The sequence below is a fragment of the Oncorhynchus tshawytscha genome, linkage group LG09 (genome assembly GCF_018296145.1).
Source record: "Oncorhynchus tshawytscha isolate Ot180627B linkage group LG09, Otsh_v2.0, whole genome shotgun sequence".
Classification (NCBI taxonomy): Eukaryota; Metazoa; Chordata; class Actinopteri; order Salmoniformes; family Salmonidae; genus Oncorhynchus; species Oncorhynchus tshawytscha.
Genome location: NC_056437.1, coordinates 12142135 through 12157351, shown reverse-complemented (window position 1 = coordinate 12157351; position 15217 = coordinate 12142135). Strand labels below are relative to the sequence as shown.

The window sequence follows — 15217 nt, the reverse complement described above, 5'->3', positions numbered from 1 at the left end:
TTTGCTCCACGCCCAGTCAGTAACAGGAGACACCAACCCTTTGCCACATAGTGGGAAATATTTGGGATGGTTTCTCCTAGGAATGTCTTGGCATATCTGAGGAACGTCTCTCCCCCTCTTAACCTCCTTCACCCCTCCTCATTTTACATTTTAGTCATTTAGCAGACACTTATCAAGCGCCTTGCTCAAGGGCACAGACTTTTCACCACGCAGCTCAGGGATTCATACTTTGAGAATGTTGTCTTGGCTGTGTACTTAGGGTCGTTATCTTGGCTGTGTGCTTAGGGTCGTTATCTTGGCTGTGTGCTTAGGGTCGTTATCCTGGCTGTGTGCTTAGGGTCGTTATCCTGGCTGTGTGCTTAGGGTCGTTACCCTGGCTGTGTGCTTAGGGTCGTTATCCTGGCTGTGTGCTTAGGCTGTGTGCTTATCCTGGCTGTGTGCTTAGGGTCCTTATCTCAGCTGTGTGCTTAGGGTCGATATCTCGGCTGTGTGCTTAGGGTCCTTATCTCGGCTGTGTGCTTAGGGTCCTTATCTCGGCTGTGTGCTTAGGGTCCTTATCTCGGCTGTGTGCTTAGGGTCGATATCTTGGCTGTGTGCTTAGGGTCGATATCTCGGCTGTGTGCTTAGGGTCGTTATCTCGGCTGTGTGCTTAGGGTCGTTATCCTGGCTGTGTGCTTAGGGTCGTTATCCTGGCTGTGTGCTTAGGGTCGTTGTCCTGGCTGTGTGCTTAGGGTCATTGTCCTGGCTGTGTGCTTAGGGTCATTGTCCTGGCTGTGTGCTTAGGGTCATTGTCCTGTTGGAAGGTGAACCTTCGCCCCAGTCTGAGGTCCCGAGCAGGTTTTCATCAAGGATCTCTCTGTACTTTGCCCCGTTCATCTTTCCCTCGATCCTGACTAGTCTCACAGTCCTTGCTGCTGAAAAACATCCCCAAAGCATGATGCTCCCATCACCATGCTTCACCGTAGGGATGGTGCCAGGTTTGGTGCCAGTTCAATCTTGGCATCATCAGACCAGAGAATTTTGTTTCTCATGGTCTGAGAGTCTTTAGGTGCCTTTTGGCAAACTCCATGCTGGCTGTCATGTGCCTTTTACTGAGGAGTGGCTTCCGTCTTGCCACTCTACCATAAAGGCCTGATTGGTGGAGTGCTGCAGAGATAGTAGTCCTTCTGGAAGGTTCTCCCATCTCCACAGAGGAACTATGGAGCTCTGTCAGAGTGACCATCTGGTTCTTGGTTACCTCCCTGACCAAGGCCCATCTTCCTCAACTGCTCAGTTTGGCTGGGCGGCCAGCTCTAGGAGGAGTCTCAGTGGTTCCAAACTTATTCCATTTAAGAATGATGGAGGCCATTGTTCTTGGGGACCTAAATGTTTTGGTACCCTTCCCCAGATGTGCCTCAACACAATCCTGATTTTACGGACAATTCCTTTGGCCTCATGGCTTGTTTTTTGCTCTGACAGGCACTGTCAACTGTGGGACCTTATATAGAAAGGTGTGTGCCTTTCCAAATCATGTCTATGTACAGTGGGGCAAAAAATTATTTAGGTCGGCCACCCATTGTGCAAGTTCTCCCACTTAAAAAGATGAGAGGCCTGTAATTTTCATCATAGGTACACTTCAACTATGACATACAAAATGAGAAGAAAAAATATCCAGAAAATCACATTGTAGGATTTTTTATGAATTTATTTGCAAATTATGGTGGAAAATAAGTATTTGGTCAATCACAAAAGTTTATCTCAATACTTTGTTATATACCCTTTGTTGGCAATGACAGAGGTCAAACGTTTTCTGTAAGTCTTCACAAGGTTTTCACACACTGTTGCTGGTATTTTGGCCCATTCCTCCTTGCAGATCTCCTCTAGAGCAGTGATGTTTTGGGGCTGTTGCTGGGCAACACAGACACACTTTCAACTCCCTCCAAAGATTTTCTATGGGGTTGAGATCTGGAGACTGGCTAGGCCACTCCAGGACCTTGAAATGCTTCACACGAAGCCACTCCGTTGCCCGGGCGGTGTGTTTGGGATCATTGTCATGCTGAAAGACCCAGCCACGTTTCATCTTCAATGCCCTTGCTGATGGAAGGAGGTTTTCACTCAAAATCTCACGATACATGGCCCCATTAATTATTTCCTTTACACGGATTAGTCATCCTGGTTCATATGCAGAAAAACACCCCCAAAGCATGATGTTTCCACCCCCATGCTTCACAGTAGGTATGGTGTTCTTTGGATGCAACTCAGCATTCTTTGTCCTCCAAACACGACGAGTTGAGTTTTTACCAAAAGTTCTATTTTGGTTTCATCTGACCATATGACATTCTCCCAATCTTCTTCTGGATCATCCAAATGCTCTCTAGCAAACTTCAGACGGACCTGGACATATACTGGCTTAAGCAGGGGGACACGTCTGGCACTGCAGGATTTGAGTCCCTGGCGGCGTAGTGTGTTACTGATGGTAGACTTTGTTACTTTGGTCCCAGCTCTCTGCAGGTCATTCACTAGGTCCCCCGTGTGGTTCTGGGATTTTTGCTCACCGTTCTTGTGATCATTTTGACCCCACGGGGTGAGATCTTGCGTGGAGCCCCAGATCGAGGGAGATTATCAGTGGTCTTGTATGTCTTCCATTTCCTAATAATTGCTCCCACAGTTGATTTCTTCAAACCAAGCTGCTTACCTATTGCAGATTCAGTCTTCCCAGCCTGGTTACAGAAGTTACAGGTCTGTGAGAGCCAGAAATCTTGCTTGTTTGTAGGTGACCAAATACTTATTTTCCACCATAATTTGCAAATAAATTCATTAAAAATCCTACAATGTGATTTTCTGGATTTTTTTCTCATTTTGTCTGTCATAGTTGAAGTGTACCTATGATGAAAATTACAGGCCTCTCATCTTTTTAAGTGGGAGAAATTGCACAATTGGTGGCTGACAAAATACTTTTTTGCCCCACTGTGTGTATGTATGTAGGTGTGTATGTGTATGTGTATGTGTGTGTGTGTAAGTGATTGAGCATAAGGTGTTTAGTGTGTGGCAAGGCCAAACCCAGATTCTGACACACAGATACACTCTCACACTCCCAGACTCCCAGTAAAGGGTAACACACTTCACACACCCACCCAGTGAAGGGAAACTTAAAACTTGTCTCATCCTCTTACATTCTTCCTTTTTTTCCTCTCAGCCCATTGCCCTCTTTGTAGATCAAATTTCAAAGCACCGAGTCCTCCAATCGCCTCTCCCTCCCTCTCTCGTACTTCTCCCCTCCCTCTTCCTCCCCCCACACTAGAAATCTCTCTTCACTCTCTCTCACCTGCTTCTCTCTAACCTCTCACTATCACTCTCCCTTTCTCTCTCACCTCTCACTATCAATCTCTCCCTTTCCTTCTCACTATCAATCTCTCCCTTTCTCTCTCACTATCAATCCCTCACTCGTTTGTTACTCTCACGCTGTTGCAGTTCCTGTTGCTGTTTTCACTTCTCTCACTGTGGCTCGTGGGAACCTGAGTTCTGCACTGCTGCGTCTGTCTAGGGCTGGGGCTAGACAGGCAGTTAGGCAGGGCAAGCAGATGTCTATCTCATTTATTTATTTATTTTAAAGTCCGGGGCAAACATCTGATGCATTTGACGGAAAATATAGATTGGGAAGGGTACAGCAGGGTCAGAGTTCTGCGTCCCAAAAGCCACCTTATTCCCTAGATCAGGCGTAGGCAACTCTGGTCCTCGAGGGTCTGATTGGTGTCACACTTCTTCTCCTTCCCTAGCAAACACAGCTGATTAATCGAATTGCATTCTAAACTGAAGATCATGATTAGGTGATGATTGGAGTCAGGTGTGTTAGCTGGGGCAAAACTGTGACACCAATCAGGCCCTGGAGGACTGGAATGCCCACCCTCGTCCTAGATATAGATTGGGATGGGTACAGTAGAGTCAGAGTTCTGCGTCCCAAAACGCACCTTCGTGCTCTGGTCAAAAGTAGTCCACTATAAAGCGAATAGAGTCCACCACTCCCTCACCACCACTACCACCAGTGGAGGACGGCTTATAATAATGTCTGGAGTGGAGTCAGTGGAATGGTATCAAACACGTGGTTTGATGCCATTCCATTTACTCTGTTCCAGACATTATTATAAGCCGTCCTCCACTGGTGGGAGTGGTGGTGAGGGAGTGGTGGACTGTGAACCTAACTCTATCCACCTATCCCCTTCATGGAATTCAGGGAGAGGAAGGAGTTCAGAGATTAAAATGATATGGGCACGTCAAGGGTACATTCTACAGAGATCTAAAATGATAAATAAGGTCAGCAGAACAGAAGTGAAACCTCCTTGGTATATAAGAACCACACACACACACACACACACACAGTTGAATCTCTCATGGTCCACAATAATATGAATGAATTCATGATTCACTACTTAGTTATCAGTAAAGTGAATGGTAAACCAACTGTAGTAATATGATGCGAGGCGTTTACATTAACGACATTGGAGTAGACCGTTGGGCACTAAATGGACTGTTCGTCTCAGGCGATAAGATATAAAAACACATTGTGATATTTGACAGCTAGAGTGACGGTAGTGCAGTGCTCCGTGACTTATTAGTGCTCCGTGACTTATTTGACAGCTAGAGTGACGGTAGTGCAGTGCTCCGTGACTTATTTGCTCAACCTTCGGTCTGGAATGGACTGTGTCGTTCTGTTACTGTAGGAATCCCAGATGATTTCTATGAGTAACCCACCTGAGAGCCTTGGTTATATTGTTGAGGTCTGGCCAGGTGTAGCTCAGTAGGTAGAGCGTGGCGTTTGTAATGCCAGGGTTGTGGGTTCGATACCCACGGGGGACCAGTATGAACTCACTACTGTTAGCCGCTCTGGATAAGAGTGTCTACTAAAAAATACGTCTCACTATACAGTGACCAAAGGCTGGTAGACTGACACAATTATCTGATCTAAGCACATGCTGAGTTCATCTCAGAAACTACTGTTACAGAGAGCTAGTCTACCCCTTTCTCCCAGTTGTTAGAGTGGTCGTTTCACTAAATACTGTTGTGTCATTTGGATGAAAGTCCTGCTGAAGAGAGTCAGAGTTGGGAATTATCGCTGGGTTTGTAAAGACTGTGGTAGAAAGGTCAGCTTTTAGAGAAGCAAAATGGAATCCAATCTCACATTTGCACACACAACTTCAAAACAGTCAAAGACAAGTGAGTGGAGAGGAGAGATAGACAGAAAAAGAGCAAGAGAGAGAGAAAGCGAGAAAAAGAGAGAAAAAGGGGATTATAAATGACATGGTCTTTTCTCAGGCTGTGGTCAGGCTGTGTATCAATGGGCCACACAGGGGGTATAGAGGAGGTCCACGACCAGGAATGACCTCTAGTGCCTCCCAGAGAGAGAGGCTTTCAGGGGGAACGGGGGAGCAGAAAGGGGGAGGGGTCTGAGTTGAGGCTGGTCAAGAAAGACACCCATCCACTGTGTGTGTGTGTCCGTGCGTGCTCGTGGAAGAGGGGTTAAGTAGGGTTTTGGTGGGAGTTGAGACTGGGCCTGGTCAAGAGAAAGACACCCATCCACTGTGTGTGTGTCCGTGCGTGCTCGTGTGTGAGGGTGTGTGTGTGTCCGTGCGTGCTCGTGTGTGAGGGTGAGTGTGTGTCCGTGGGAGTTGAGGCCTGGTCAAGAGAAAGACACCCACCACAAAGCGAATCAAAAGACTTTACAATCAGATAACAAAGGGGTTAACATCCCCTGGGTGGGCTTTCAACACACCCCCAGCCCCAGGGGTGCCTACGAGAGCTCAGACACGCACCCTTCCTTCCCAATATAAGCCCCTCTGCCCCGTCGTATCACGCATGCCTTCACATGACTTAACCTACCCTTTCTCTTCACTGTTTCACCACTGACTATATAGAAGTGGTTTGTCAATGGCCTACGTTACACAACAAACTGGAGTTTAAGGGTGTATTTATTTCAGTCTATTGTATCTTTTGATCAGAACAAGAAAGCTGCTCACTTGGCTTAATTTAAGACAGTGGTTTTGTGTAGCAGCTTTTCACGAGTCTTCAGCAGCAATCTAACATATTTCAGACCACAAACCAACTCTTAAACTAAACTAAGGTCCTTTCGCTTCCACAGATACTGTATGGGTTAGAAAAAGCAGTGTGGTCAGAGACAGAACCATTTGAGGCAAACTGCCTTGGACAAATGGTGGCTGGAGGCATTGAGGAGTGAGATACTTGTCCAGTAGTCAGTCAGTCACGAGTTACGACGTTACGGGAGGTTAAAGACAAGGACACATTTGGGAAGGAGACAACACCTAGGAGGACAGAACACCCAGGTCTGGTCTAAAATATGTCCTGTAGGTCTGACTGGCTGGTTGTTGTGTTTTTACACATTTGCAAACATTTCTAAAAACCTGTTTTTGCTTTGCCATTATGGGGTGTTGTGAGTAGATTGAGGGAGAAAAACAAAACAATTTAATCCATTTTAGAATAAGGCTGTAACAAGACCAAAATGTGGAGAAAGTCAAGGGGTCAAAATATTTTTCCGGCGGCACTGTAATAAGAAGCATATCTTATTTTCCCACACTTAAAAGTAGAAAACATCAAAACATTATAGGTCTGGCCCAATAGAAGATGAAGAGATGGACTTCTGTAGTTATGAGAGTACAAATATCCCTTTACACTTGTGTGTATAAGGTAGTAGTTTTGGAATTGTTAGATTACTCGTTGGTTATTACTGCATTGTCGGAACTAGAAGCACAAGCATTTCGTTACACTCGCATTAACATCTGCTAACCATGTGTATGTGACAAATAAAATTTGATTTGATTTATTTGATTTGAAATAAACTAATTAACAGACGACTTGAAGGGATTATGCTATTAATGAATCATGTCTGAACATTATTTTCTGGTATTTTCTACCCCCTCTACCTTTTCCATTTCATCCTCTCGGGCCCTCTCTTTCAAATCTATTTTTTCCTCTCAGTCCGCATATTTCACTTTCTCTCCATCAATCTCGTTTATCCTCGGTCTACATATTTCACTTTCTCTCTATCAATCTCGTTTATCCTCAGTCTACATATTTAACTTTCTCTCTATCAATCTCGTTTATCCTCGGTCTACATATTTCACTTTCTCTCTATCAATCTCGTTTATCCTCTTTCTGCATATTTTCACCTTCCTCTGCTTTACATCCATTCTACTCAGTTTCTCCCATCCTCCTCCTCAGTCTCCCTACGCCTCCTCTCTGCCCTCCTCCTCCTCCTCTTCCTCCTCTCTGTGGCCGACCCCTCTCTCTGCTCAGTCCGTCTGTCTGTCTGTCTGTCTTGTCGGTTCCCAGCAGTCGCCTCCTGTTTACAGCACACAGTTAAGATCCCATTGTTCCAGTGATATTACCACAGTAGGCACTTCAAACATGATGATTTACAGGAAACTGGTCTCCAGCGCCGTTCTATCCGTCTGCTACTTCCTGACACACTCAATTCCTTTCCACCATTCCAGGACATGACATGTGTCTTAGAGATACTCTATAGTACTGGACATCCTCTTGGACAAATAACTCTGTTAACACGTCATAACTGTATTTCTGTTTATCATTCACGGCAAATACGTTAAACAAAACCACCACAAGCTGGCTTATTCTGTACACATCACCCTAGCAACCAATATGTTTCTGTTGTTTATGTTCAGAAGAGTTCCACACCCTTGTTCAACAGTAATACATTATTCTTTAGGTATAACACTTAAAGAATAATGTATTATACCTAAAGAATAATGTAAACAAGTCTATGATGACATAATGCACAACCACAGTCACATGATGTTATGAACAGGAAGTGACCTGGAAATAAGATGTGTGTTCTATCTAATTATTTCATTATGTAGATTGTCATCTTCAAAGTGAGACAGAAATTATGAAACCGTCCATGTGAAAATGAATGTAAGTGAACACACACATATATGCACGTAGCAGGGTTTCCGCAGCTGGTTATTGCCAGCTTTTAGCCCCCCCCCCCCAAAATGAAAAGCCAATAAATAAAATTGTTGATGGGTCAAACTGTCCAGGGGAAGGTAAAATAAGGTAACATAATGCTTTATATTCATTGATGGAAATACCAGTCAATATGCTCCAACTTCAAAGTCAAATATATGATTATCAATTAGCCAATATCCAGCAAAACCACACAGCCATTGAAGGGTAGTGGGACAACATTCCACACGCCACAATCAACAGCCTGATCAACTCTATGCGAAGGAGATTTGTGGAACTGCATGAGGCAAATGGATATCAGACCAGATACTGACTGGTTTTCTGATCCACACCCCTACCTTGTGACCAACAGATGCATCTCTGTATTCACAGTCTTGTGAAATTCATAGATTAGGGGCAGCAGGTAGCCTAGTGGGCCGCGTGTCGGAGCAGTAACCAAAATGTTGCGAGATCGAATCCCCGAGCTGACAAGGTAAAGATCTGTCGTTCTGCCCCTGAACAAGCCAGTTATTGTAAAGGCCGTCATTGTAAATAAGAATTTGTTCTTAACTGACTTGCCTAGTTAAAATAAATAATACATTAAAAAAATGAAGGCCTAATGATTTTATTTCAATTGACTGTTTTCTTATACGAATTGTAACTCAATAAAATCTTACAAATTGTTGCATGTTGCGTTTTTATTTTGTTCGGTGTAGTTTAGGTGTAGATTCAATGGGCCATCAGCTGTGTAGGTTGACTAGCAGAGAATAAGGGGCAAATTCTTACAAACTGTTTATAAACACAAATTCTGTTAGGGATGTTTAGATTCTAACAACGACTGTGTTTTTTATAGACTTATTTGGCTAAAGTCCAGGACAGGGTGGACATTACTTTCAAAATGGCAGAGTAACTTAAAAAGTAAATATCTGGTAAATTTCTCAAATATCCGGTAAATTAAAATCTTGCCGGACACTTTGTCCAGTGCCAAACTTTCCTACCAGAAACCATGGCACACACACAAGTACAAACGATCACACCCACACACACTGTTGACCGACCTGACAGCGGCTGAATATGTCCGACTGGGTTGGCTGGACGTTGAAGTGTTTCAGGACTCGTACTGCCTGGTCCCGGGCTTTCTCTGAGCAGTCCAGCGCAATGCAGCGACCCTCTCCCACCTGGGACTTCAGCTAGACACACAAACACACACGGAACATCTCCTGACTCCGCATATACCAACTGTATTGTCAGAACCCTGCTCAAAAACAGACGTGAGACACACACTCTATAACATGCAGTTCATATTTACCGTCTGGTACGGCTGACCACAGGTGAGTATGACTCGTCCATCTTCTTGGGCTAACTGAGGAACAGAAGAAAACAGAGTTAGCGTCATCATCTGAGCCGGTTTCTGCCTCAGTGTGTCTGTCCTACTGTCTATCCTACCTGTGCAGCCACCCTATGATCATCAGTATTCTCCAGCAGTACCACGTCGACCCCCAGACAGCGCAGGTAGCGCCCCAGACCCTGCAGCATGTTGTCACACACCACACGCAGTTGTTGAGGAGCCATGCGTGGGGGCAGTGGACTCTGACTGTCCTCCCCAAGCTGGGGGCTTTTCTCTGGGCCTAGGGTTGGGGTTGGGGCTGGGTCTGACACCTGGTGTGCCTGATATTAGAGAGAAAGCTTTAAACATGGGTTGTGTTCAGTAGAGAGAAATGTTTTGAAATGGGGAGATACTTCCTGACCTTTTATAGTGAGTAACACACTTGGAATTCAAGTTTCATGATGTAAAAAAAAAATGTAGCCATGACAACCCTGGCTAACCCTTAACCAAACAAAACAACAGTGGTGTCAATGTGAAGAAGTTGTAGTTAGCCTCTGACCCCTCGGCGCCGGGCCTGCTTCTTCTTCTCCTCTTTCCGCTTCTTCTCCTCTTTACTCTTCTCCGTCTGAAGTGAGGAGATGGAGCACAAGTCCTGTGGCAGCCCAAAGCTTGCTGGGTCACGAGAGAGGGCTGAGTAGACGTCCAGTAAGCAGTATGCATCGACAGCTAGAGAGGTGATGGTGAGAGGAGGGATAGAGGAGAGAGAGAGAGATGAGAGAGAGGAGTGTGTGAGAGAGAGAGACGAGAGAGAGGAGTGTGTGAGAGAGACGAGAGAGAGGAAGGTGAGAGAGCAAGAGATAGGAGGTTTAGAGAGAAGCGAGAGAGAGAGGAGATTGACGTGAGAAGGCGTGAGAGAAAAACACTGGAAAAAATAAAAGATGAAGAGATGAGAGCCATAAAGATAAGAACGAAGATCAAAAGAGAGAGATAGTATCGTCTGTCCCTTTATCTCTTCAGAGACAGACAGCGTTTAAAATGTCTACACTAGGATACTACTGAAGTATGAGGACATATATTTGGCATGCATTCTAAGAAGTAGCTATGAAATTAAGTATGGACATTGGAACGAGGCTCCAGTTCAGTTCCCTAAATTGGCCTTTGCAGGAATGAGAGAGAGCGGAGAGCGAGAAAGAGTGGCGAGCGAGAGAGAAAGGAGAACAAGGAGAGACAAAGAGCGTGAGAGATGTGTCTGGCATTCTGGAGCACAGTGAGAATGGTAAAGAAGATGACAACAGGCTGATCACAGTTGGTATGTGTGTGTGTGAACACCTCCGTAGCGGAGCTGGATGGTCCGGTGCGGTCGTATCTCACAGTTGGTATGTGTGTGTGCCTGCATAGCAGTACTAGAATGTGTGTGTGGGTTTACCGGCGTAGCGTAGCTGACTCGTCCTCAGTGGTCGTCTCTCCCAGTTAGACAGCTGTTCCATCTTATCTAGGGGTTTCCCCAGGACCTGCTGGACCAGGAGACTGAGACCCTTCTCTGCTGGGCCCTCCCCAACCAGCACACCGCGAGGTCCCCCGCTACCACGACTGCTGGTGCTACGCTGCATCTAGGGATCATACAGCATACTGGGTTCTTTCAGAACAGGGGAGGCCTATTTTCAATGCCGTAGTAACACAGCCTGTTTTTACATAATCTTATATTATAAACTGGATGGTTTGAGCCCTGAATGCTGATTGGCTGACAGCCTGGAATACCAGACCGTATATATATATACATACACCACAGGCATGACAAAACATTTATTTTTACTGCTCTAATTAAGTTACTAACCAGTTTATAATAGCAATAAGGCACTTTGGGGGGTTTGTGATATATGGCCAACAGCTAAGGGCTGTGTCCAGGCACTCCGCGTTGCGTCGTGCTTGAGAACAGCCCTTAGCCGTGGTATATTGGCTATATATATATCACACCCCCTCAAGCATTATTGCTTAAATGTAGTTTTGTTGCTTTTTAACCTATATTTTACCTTTATGTAACTAGGCAAGTCAGTTAAGAACAAATTCTTATTTTCAATGACGGCCTAGGAACAGTGGGTTAACTGCCTGTTCGACGACAGATTTGTACCTTGTCAGCTCGGGTATTTGAACTTGCAACCTTTCGGTTACTAGTCCAACGCTCTAACCACTAGGCTACCCTGCCGCCCCAAAATATAAATAGCCTACCATCTAAAAATACAAATCTATACCCCCAGAAGAACTTGATTGTAGTTATGACCGTGCCTCAAACTTGCAGCTAGATGAAAATACTCAGATGCTCTTGGTCATGTTTGGTCAGATATACCGTATGTACATAACACTCTCTAGGGCCATCACGCTACAGGAGACCAGGTGGGTCTGAGGTGAAGTGTACTGTACCTGTTGGTGCACGTTGAGTAGATCTAACACTCCTTCCATCTTCAGAGGTTCCTCAGAGAACTGGGCCCATGTGGCCAGAAGACACTTCAGGTCCCCTGCCATCCCATAACCTGGACACAGACAGAGTAATATGACACCAGGGTTCAAATAGTATTTCATTGAGTCTGCCTGGATTATTCCATTGGTTCATTACATCATGTCAGACGAGCTCAATAAAGCACATCTAAAATGTTAGGACAATTACTTGAACATACAGTACCAGTCAAAAGATTGGACACACCTTCTCATTCCAGGGTTTTTCTCTATTTTTACTATTTTCTACATTGTAGAATAATAGTGAAGACATCAAAACTATGAAATAATACATATGGAATCATGTCATAACCAAGTTTGTTAAGTTTGTTAAACAAATCAAAATATATTTTAGATTCTTCAAAGTAGACACCCTTTGCCTTGATGACAGCTTTGCACACTCTTGGCATTCTCTCAACCAGCTTCACCTGGAATGCTTTTCAATTAACAGGTGTGCCTTGTTAAAAGTTAATTTGTGGAATTTATTTTCTTCTTAATGCATTTGATCCAAATCAGTTGTGGGTATACAGAAGATAGCCCTATTCGGTAAAAGACCAAGTCCATATTGTGGCAAGAACAGCTCAAATAAGCAAAGAGAAATGACAGTCCATCATTACATTAAGGCATGAAGGTCAGTCAATCCGGAAAATTTCAAGAACTTTGAAAGTTTCTACAAGTGCAGTCGCAAAAAAACATCAAGCCCTATGATGAATCCTGACTCTGAGGACCGCCATAGGAAAGGAAGACCCAGAGTTACCTATGCGCAGAGGATAAGTTCATTAGAGTTACCAGCCTCAAAAATTGCAGCCCAAAGAAATGCTTCTTAGTTAAAATAACAGGCACATCTCAACATCAACTGTTCAGGAGGACACTGCGTGAATCAGGCCTTCAAGGTCAAATTGCTGCAAATAAACCATACTAAAGAACACCAATAAGAAGAAGAGACTTGCTTGGGCCAAGAAACACGAGCAATGGACATTAGACCGGTGGAAATCTGTCCTTTGGTCAGATTTGAGATTTTTGTTTCAAACTGTCGTGTCCTTGTGAGATGCCGAGTAGGTGAACGGATGATCTCCGCATGTATGGTTCCCACCGTGAAGCATGGAGGAGGTGCGAATGTCTGGGGGTGCTTTGCTGTTGACACTGTCAGTGATTTATTTAGAATTCAAGGCACACTTAGCCAGCATGGCTACCACAGCATCCTGTAGCGATACCTCCTCCCATCTGGTTTGCGCTTAATGAGACTATCATTTGTTTTTCCAACAGAACAATGACCCAAAACACACCTCCAGGCTGTGTAAGGGCTATTTGACCAAGAAGGAGAGTGATGAGTGCTGCATCAGATGACCAGGCCTCCACAATCACCCAACCTCAACCCAATAGAGATGGTTTGGGATGAGTTGGACCGCAGAGTGAAGGAAAAGCAGCCAACAAGCATATGTGAGAACTCCTTCAAGTCTGTTGGAAAAGCATTCCAGGTGAATTTTGTACTTATTTTATTTATTGAAGCTGGGTGAGAGAATGCCAAGAGTGTGCAAAGCTGTCAAGGCAAAGGGTGGCTACTTGAATAATCTCAAATATAAAATATAAACTCAGCGTTAAAAGAATACATTTTCACATCATATTTTATTACAGAGTTTAAAGCATTTTTCTCTATTAACTCTCAATCAACAGATAACCCCTCGCTCCTTTGGGAGACCTGTAAAGCGTACGCCAGGGGTTTGATTGTCATACACAGCCAATAAGAGACCTGTAAAGCGTACGCCAGGGGTCTGATTATGTCATACACAGCCAATAAGAGACCTGTAAAGAGTACGCCAGGGGTCTGATTATGTCATACACAGCCAATAAGAGACCTGTAAAGCGTACGCCAGGGGTCTGATTATGTCATACACAGCCACTAAGAGACCTGTAAAACGTACGCCAGGGGTCTGATTATGTCATACACAGCCAATAAGAGACCTGTAAAGCGTACGCCAGGGGTCTGATTATGTCATACACAGCCAATAAGAGACCTGTAAAGCGTACGCCAGGGGTCTGATTATGTCATACACAGCCAATAAGAGACCTGTAAAGCGTACGCAGGGGTCTGATTATGTCATACACAGCCAATAAGAGACCTGTAAAGCGTACGCCAGGGGTCTGATTATGTCATACACAGCCAATAAGAGACCTGTAAAGCGTACGCCAGGGGTCTGATTATGTCATACACAGCCAATAAGAGACCTGTAAAGCGTACGCCAGGGGTCTGATTATGTCATACACAGCCAATAAGAGACCTGTAAAGCGTACGCCAGGGGTCTGATTATGTCATACACAGCCAATAAGAGACCTGTAAAGCGTACGCCAGGGGTCTGATTATGTCATACACAGCCAATAAGAGACCTGTAAAGCGTACGCCAGGGGTCTGATTATGTCATACACAGCCAATAAGAGACCTGTAAAGCGTACGCCAGGGGTCTGATTATGTCATACACAGCCAATAAGAGACCTGTAAAGCGTACGCCAGGGGTCTGATTATGTCATACACAGCCAATAAGAGACCTGTAAAGCGTACGCCAGGGGTCTGATTATGTCATACACAGCCAATAAGAGACCTGTAAAGCGTACGCCAGGGGTCTGATTATGTCATACACAGCCAATAAGAGACCTGTAAAGCGTACGCCAGGGGTCTGATTATGTCATACACAGCCAATAAGAGACCTGTAAAGCGTATGCCAGGGGTCTGATTATGTCATACACAGCCAATAAGAGACCTGTAAAGCGTACGCCAGGGGTCTGATTATGTCATACACAGCCAATAAGAGACCTGTAAAGCGTATGCCAGGGGTCTGATTATGTCATACACAGCCAATAAGAGACCTGTAAAGCGTACGCCAGGGGTCTGATTATGTCATACACAGCCACTAAGAGACGGAAAAAGCGTGAAAAGCAAAAAAATGTTAGAGGGTGAATTAGGAACTAAAGAGAAGGACTACATTAAAACGCCCACTCCTGCCCTATTAAAGGAAATATCAGTCATTACATCAACGTTAGACTCTCTCCTAACACAGGACGCTGAAAAGAAAATGAGATTAGTCAGGCAAAAGCTATATGAACTTGGCGATAAGCCAGGAAAGTACTTGGCATACCTAGCTAAAAAGAGAGCTGACTCTCAGTCAATTGCCACTATTACCGATTCTGATGGCAATAAATTATATGAAAATAAATTGATAAATGACTCATTTAAGAAGTTTTATGCGAACCTTTATGCCTCAGAACTGCCAAATGATGCACCCAAATTAATGGAGAACTTATTTTCTAAGATTGTTCTTCGGAGATAGTAGGGAGCTCAGAGGTCTCTCCTTAATGCCCCTATTACCGAGGAAGAGATAATGTTCGCAATTAAGAATTTGCAAAATGGTAAGTCCCCAGGACCAGACGGGTTTTGTAGTAAGTTCTATAAAGAGT

At 44.5% G+C, this 15217-nt stretch overlaps 1 protein-coding gene across 1 annotated transcript in view; it reads right to left on the bottom strand.

Moving 5' to 3' along the window:
• LOC112257381 (exonuclease mut-7 homolog) overlaps positions 1 to 15217 on the bottom strand; it is a 62209-nt gene that overhangs the window by 30738 nt on the left and 16254 nt on the right. The window contains exons 14-19 of the mRNA XM_024430901.2: positions 11696 to 11805; positions 10704 to 10887; positions 9837 to 10003; positions 9397 to 9618; positions 9260 to 9313; positions 9009 to 9140 (exon numbers count right to left, since the gene is read on the bottom strand). Coding sequence (XP_024286669.2) covers positions 9009 to 9140; positions 9260 to 9313; positions 9397 to 9618; positions 9837 to 10003; positions 10704 to 10887; positions 11696 to 11805 — 869 coding nt within the window. The remainder of the gene's footprint in view (positions 1 to 9008; positions 9141 to 9259; positions 9314 to 9396; positions 9619 to 9836; positions 10004 to 10703; positions 10888 to 11695; positions 11806 to 15217) is intronic.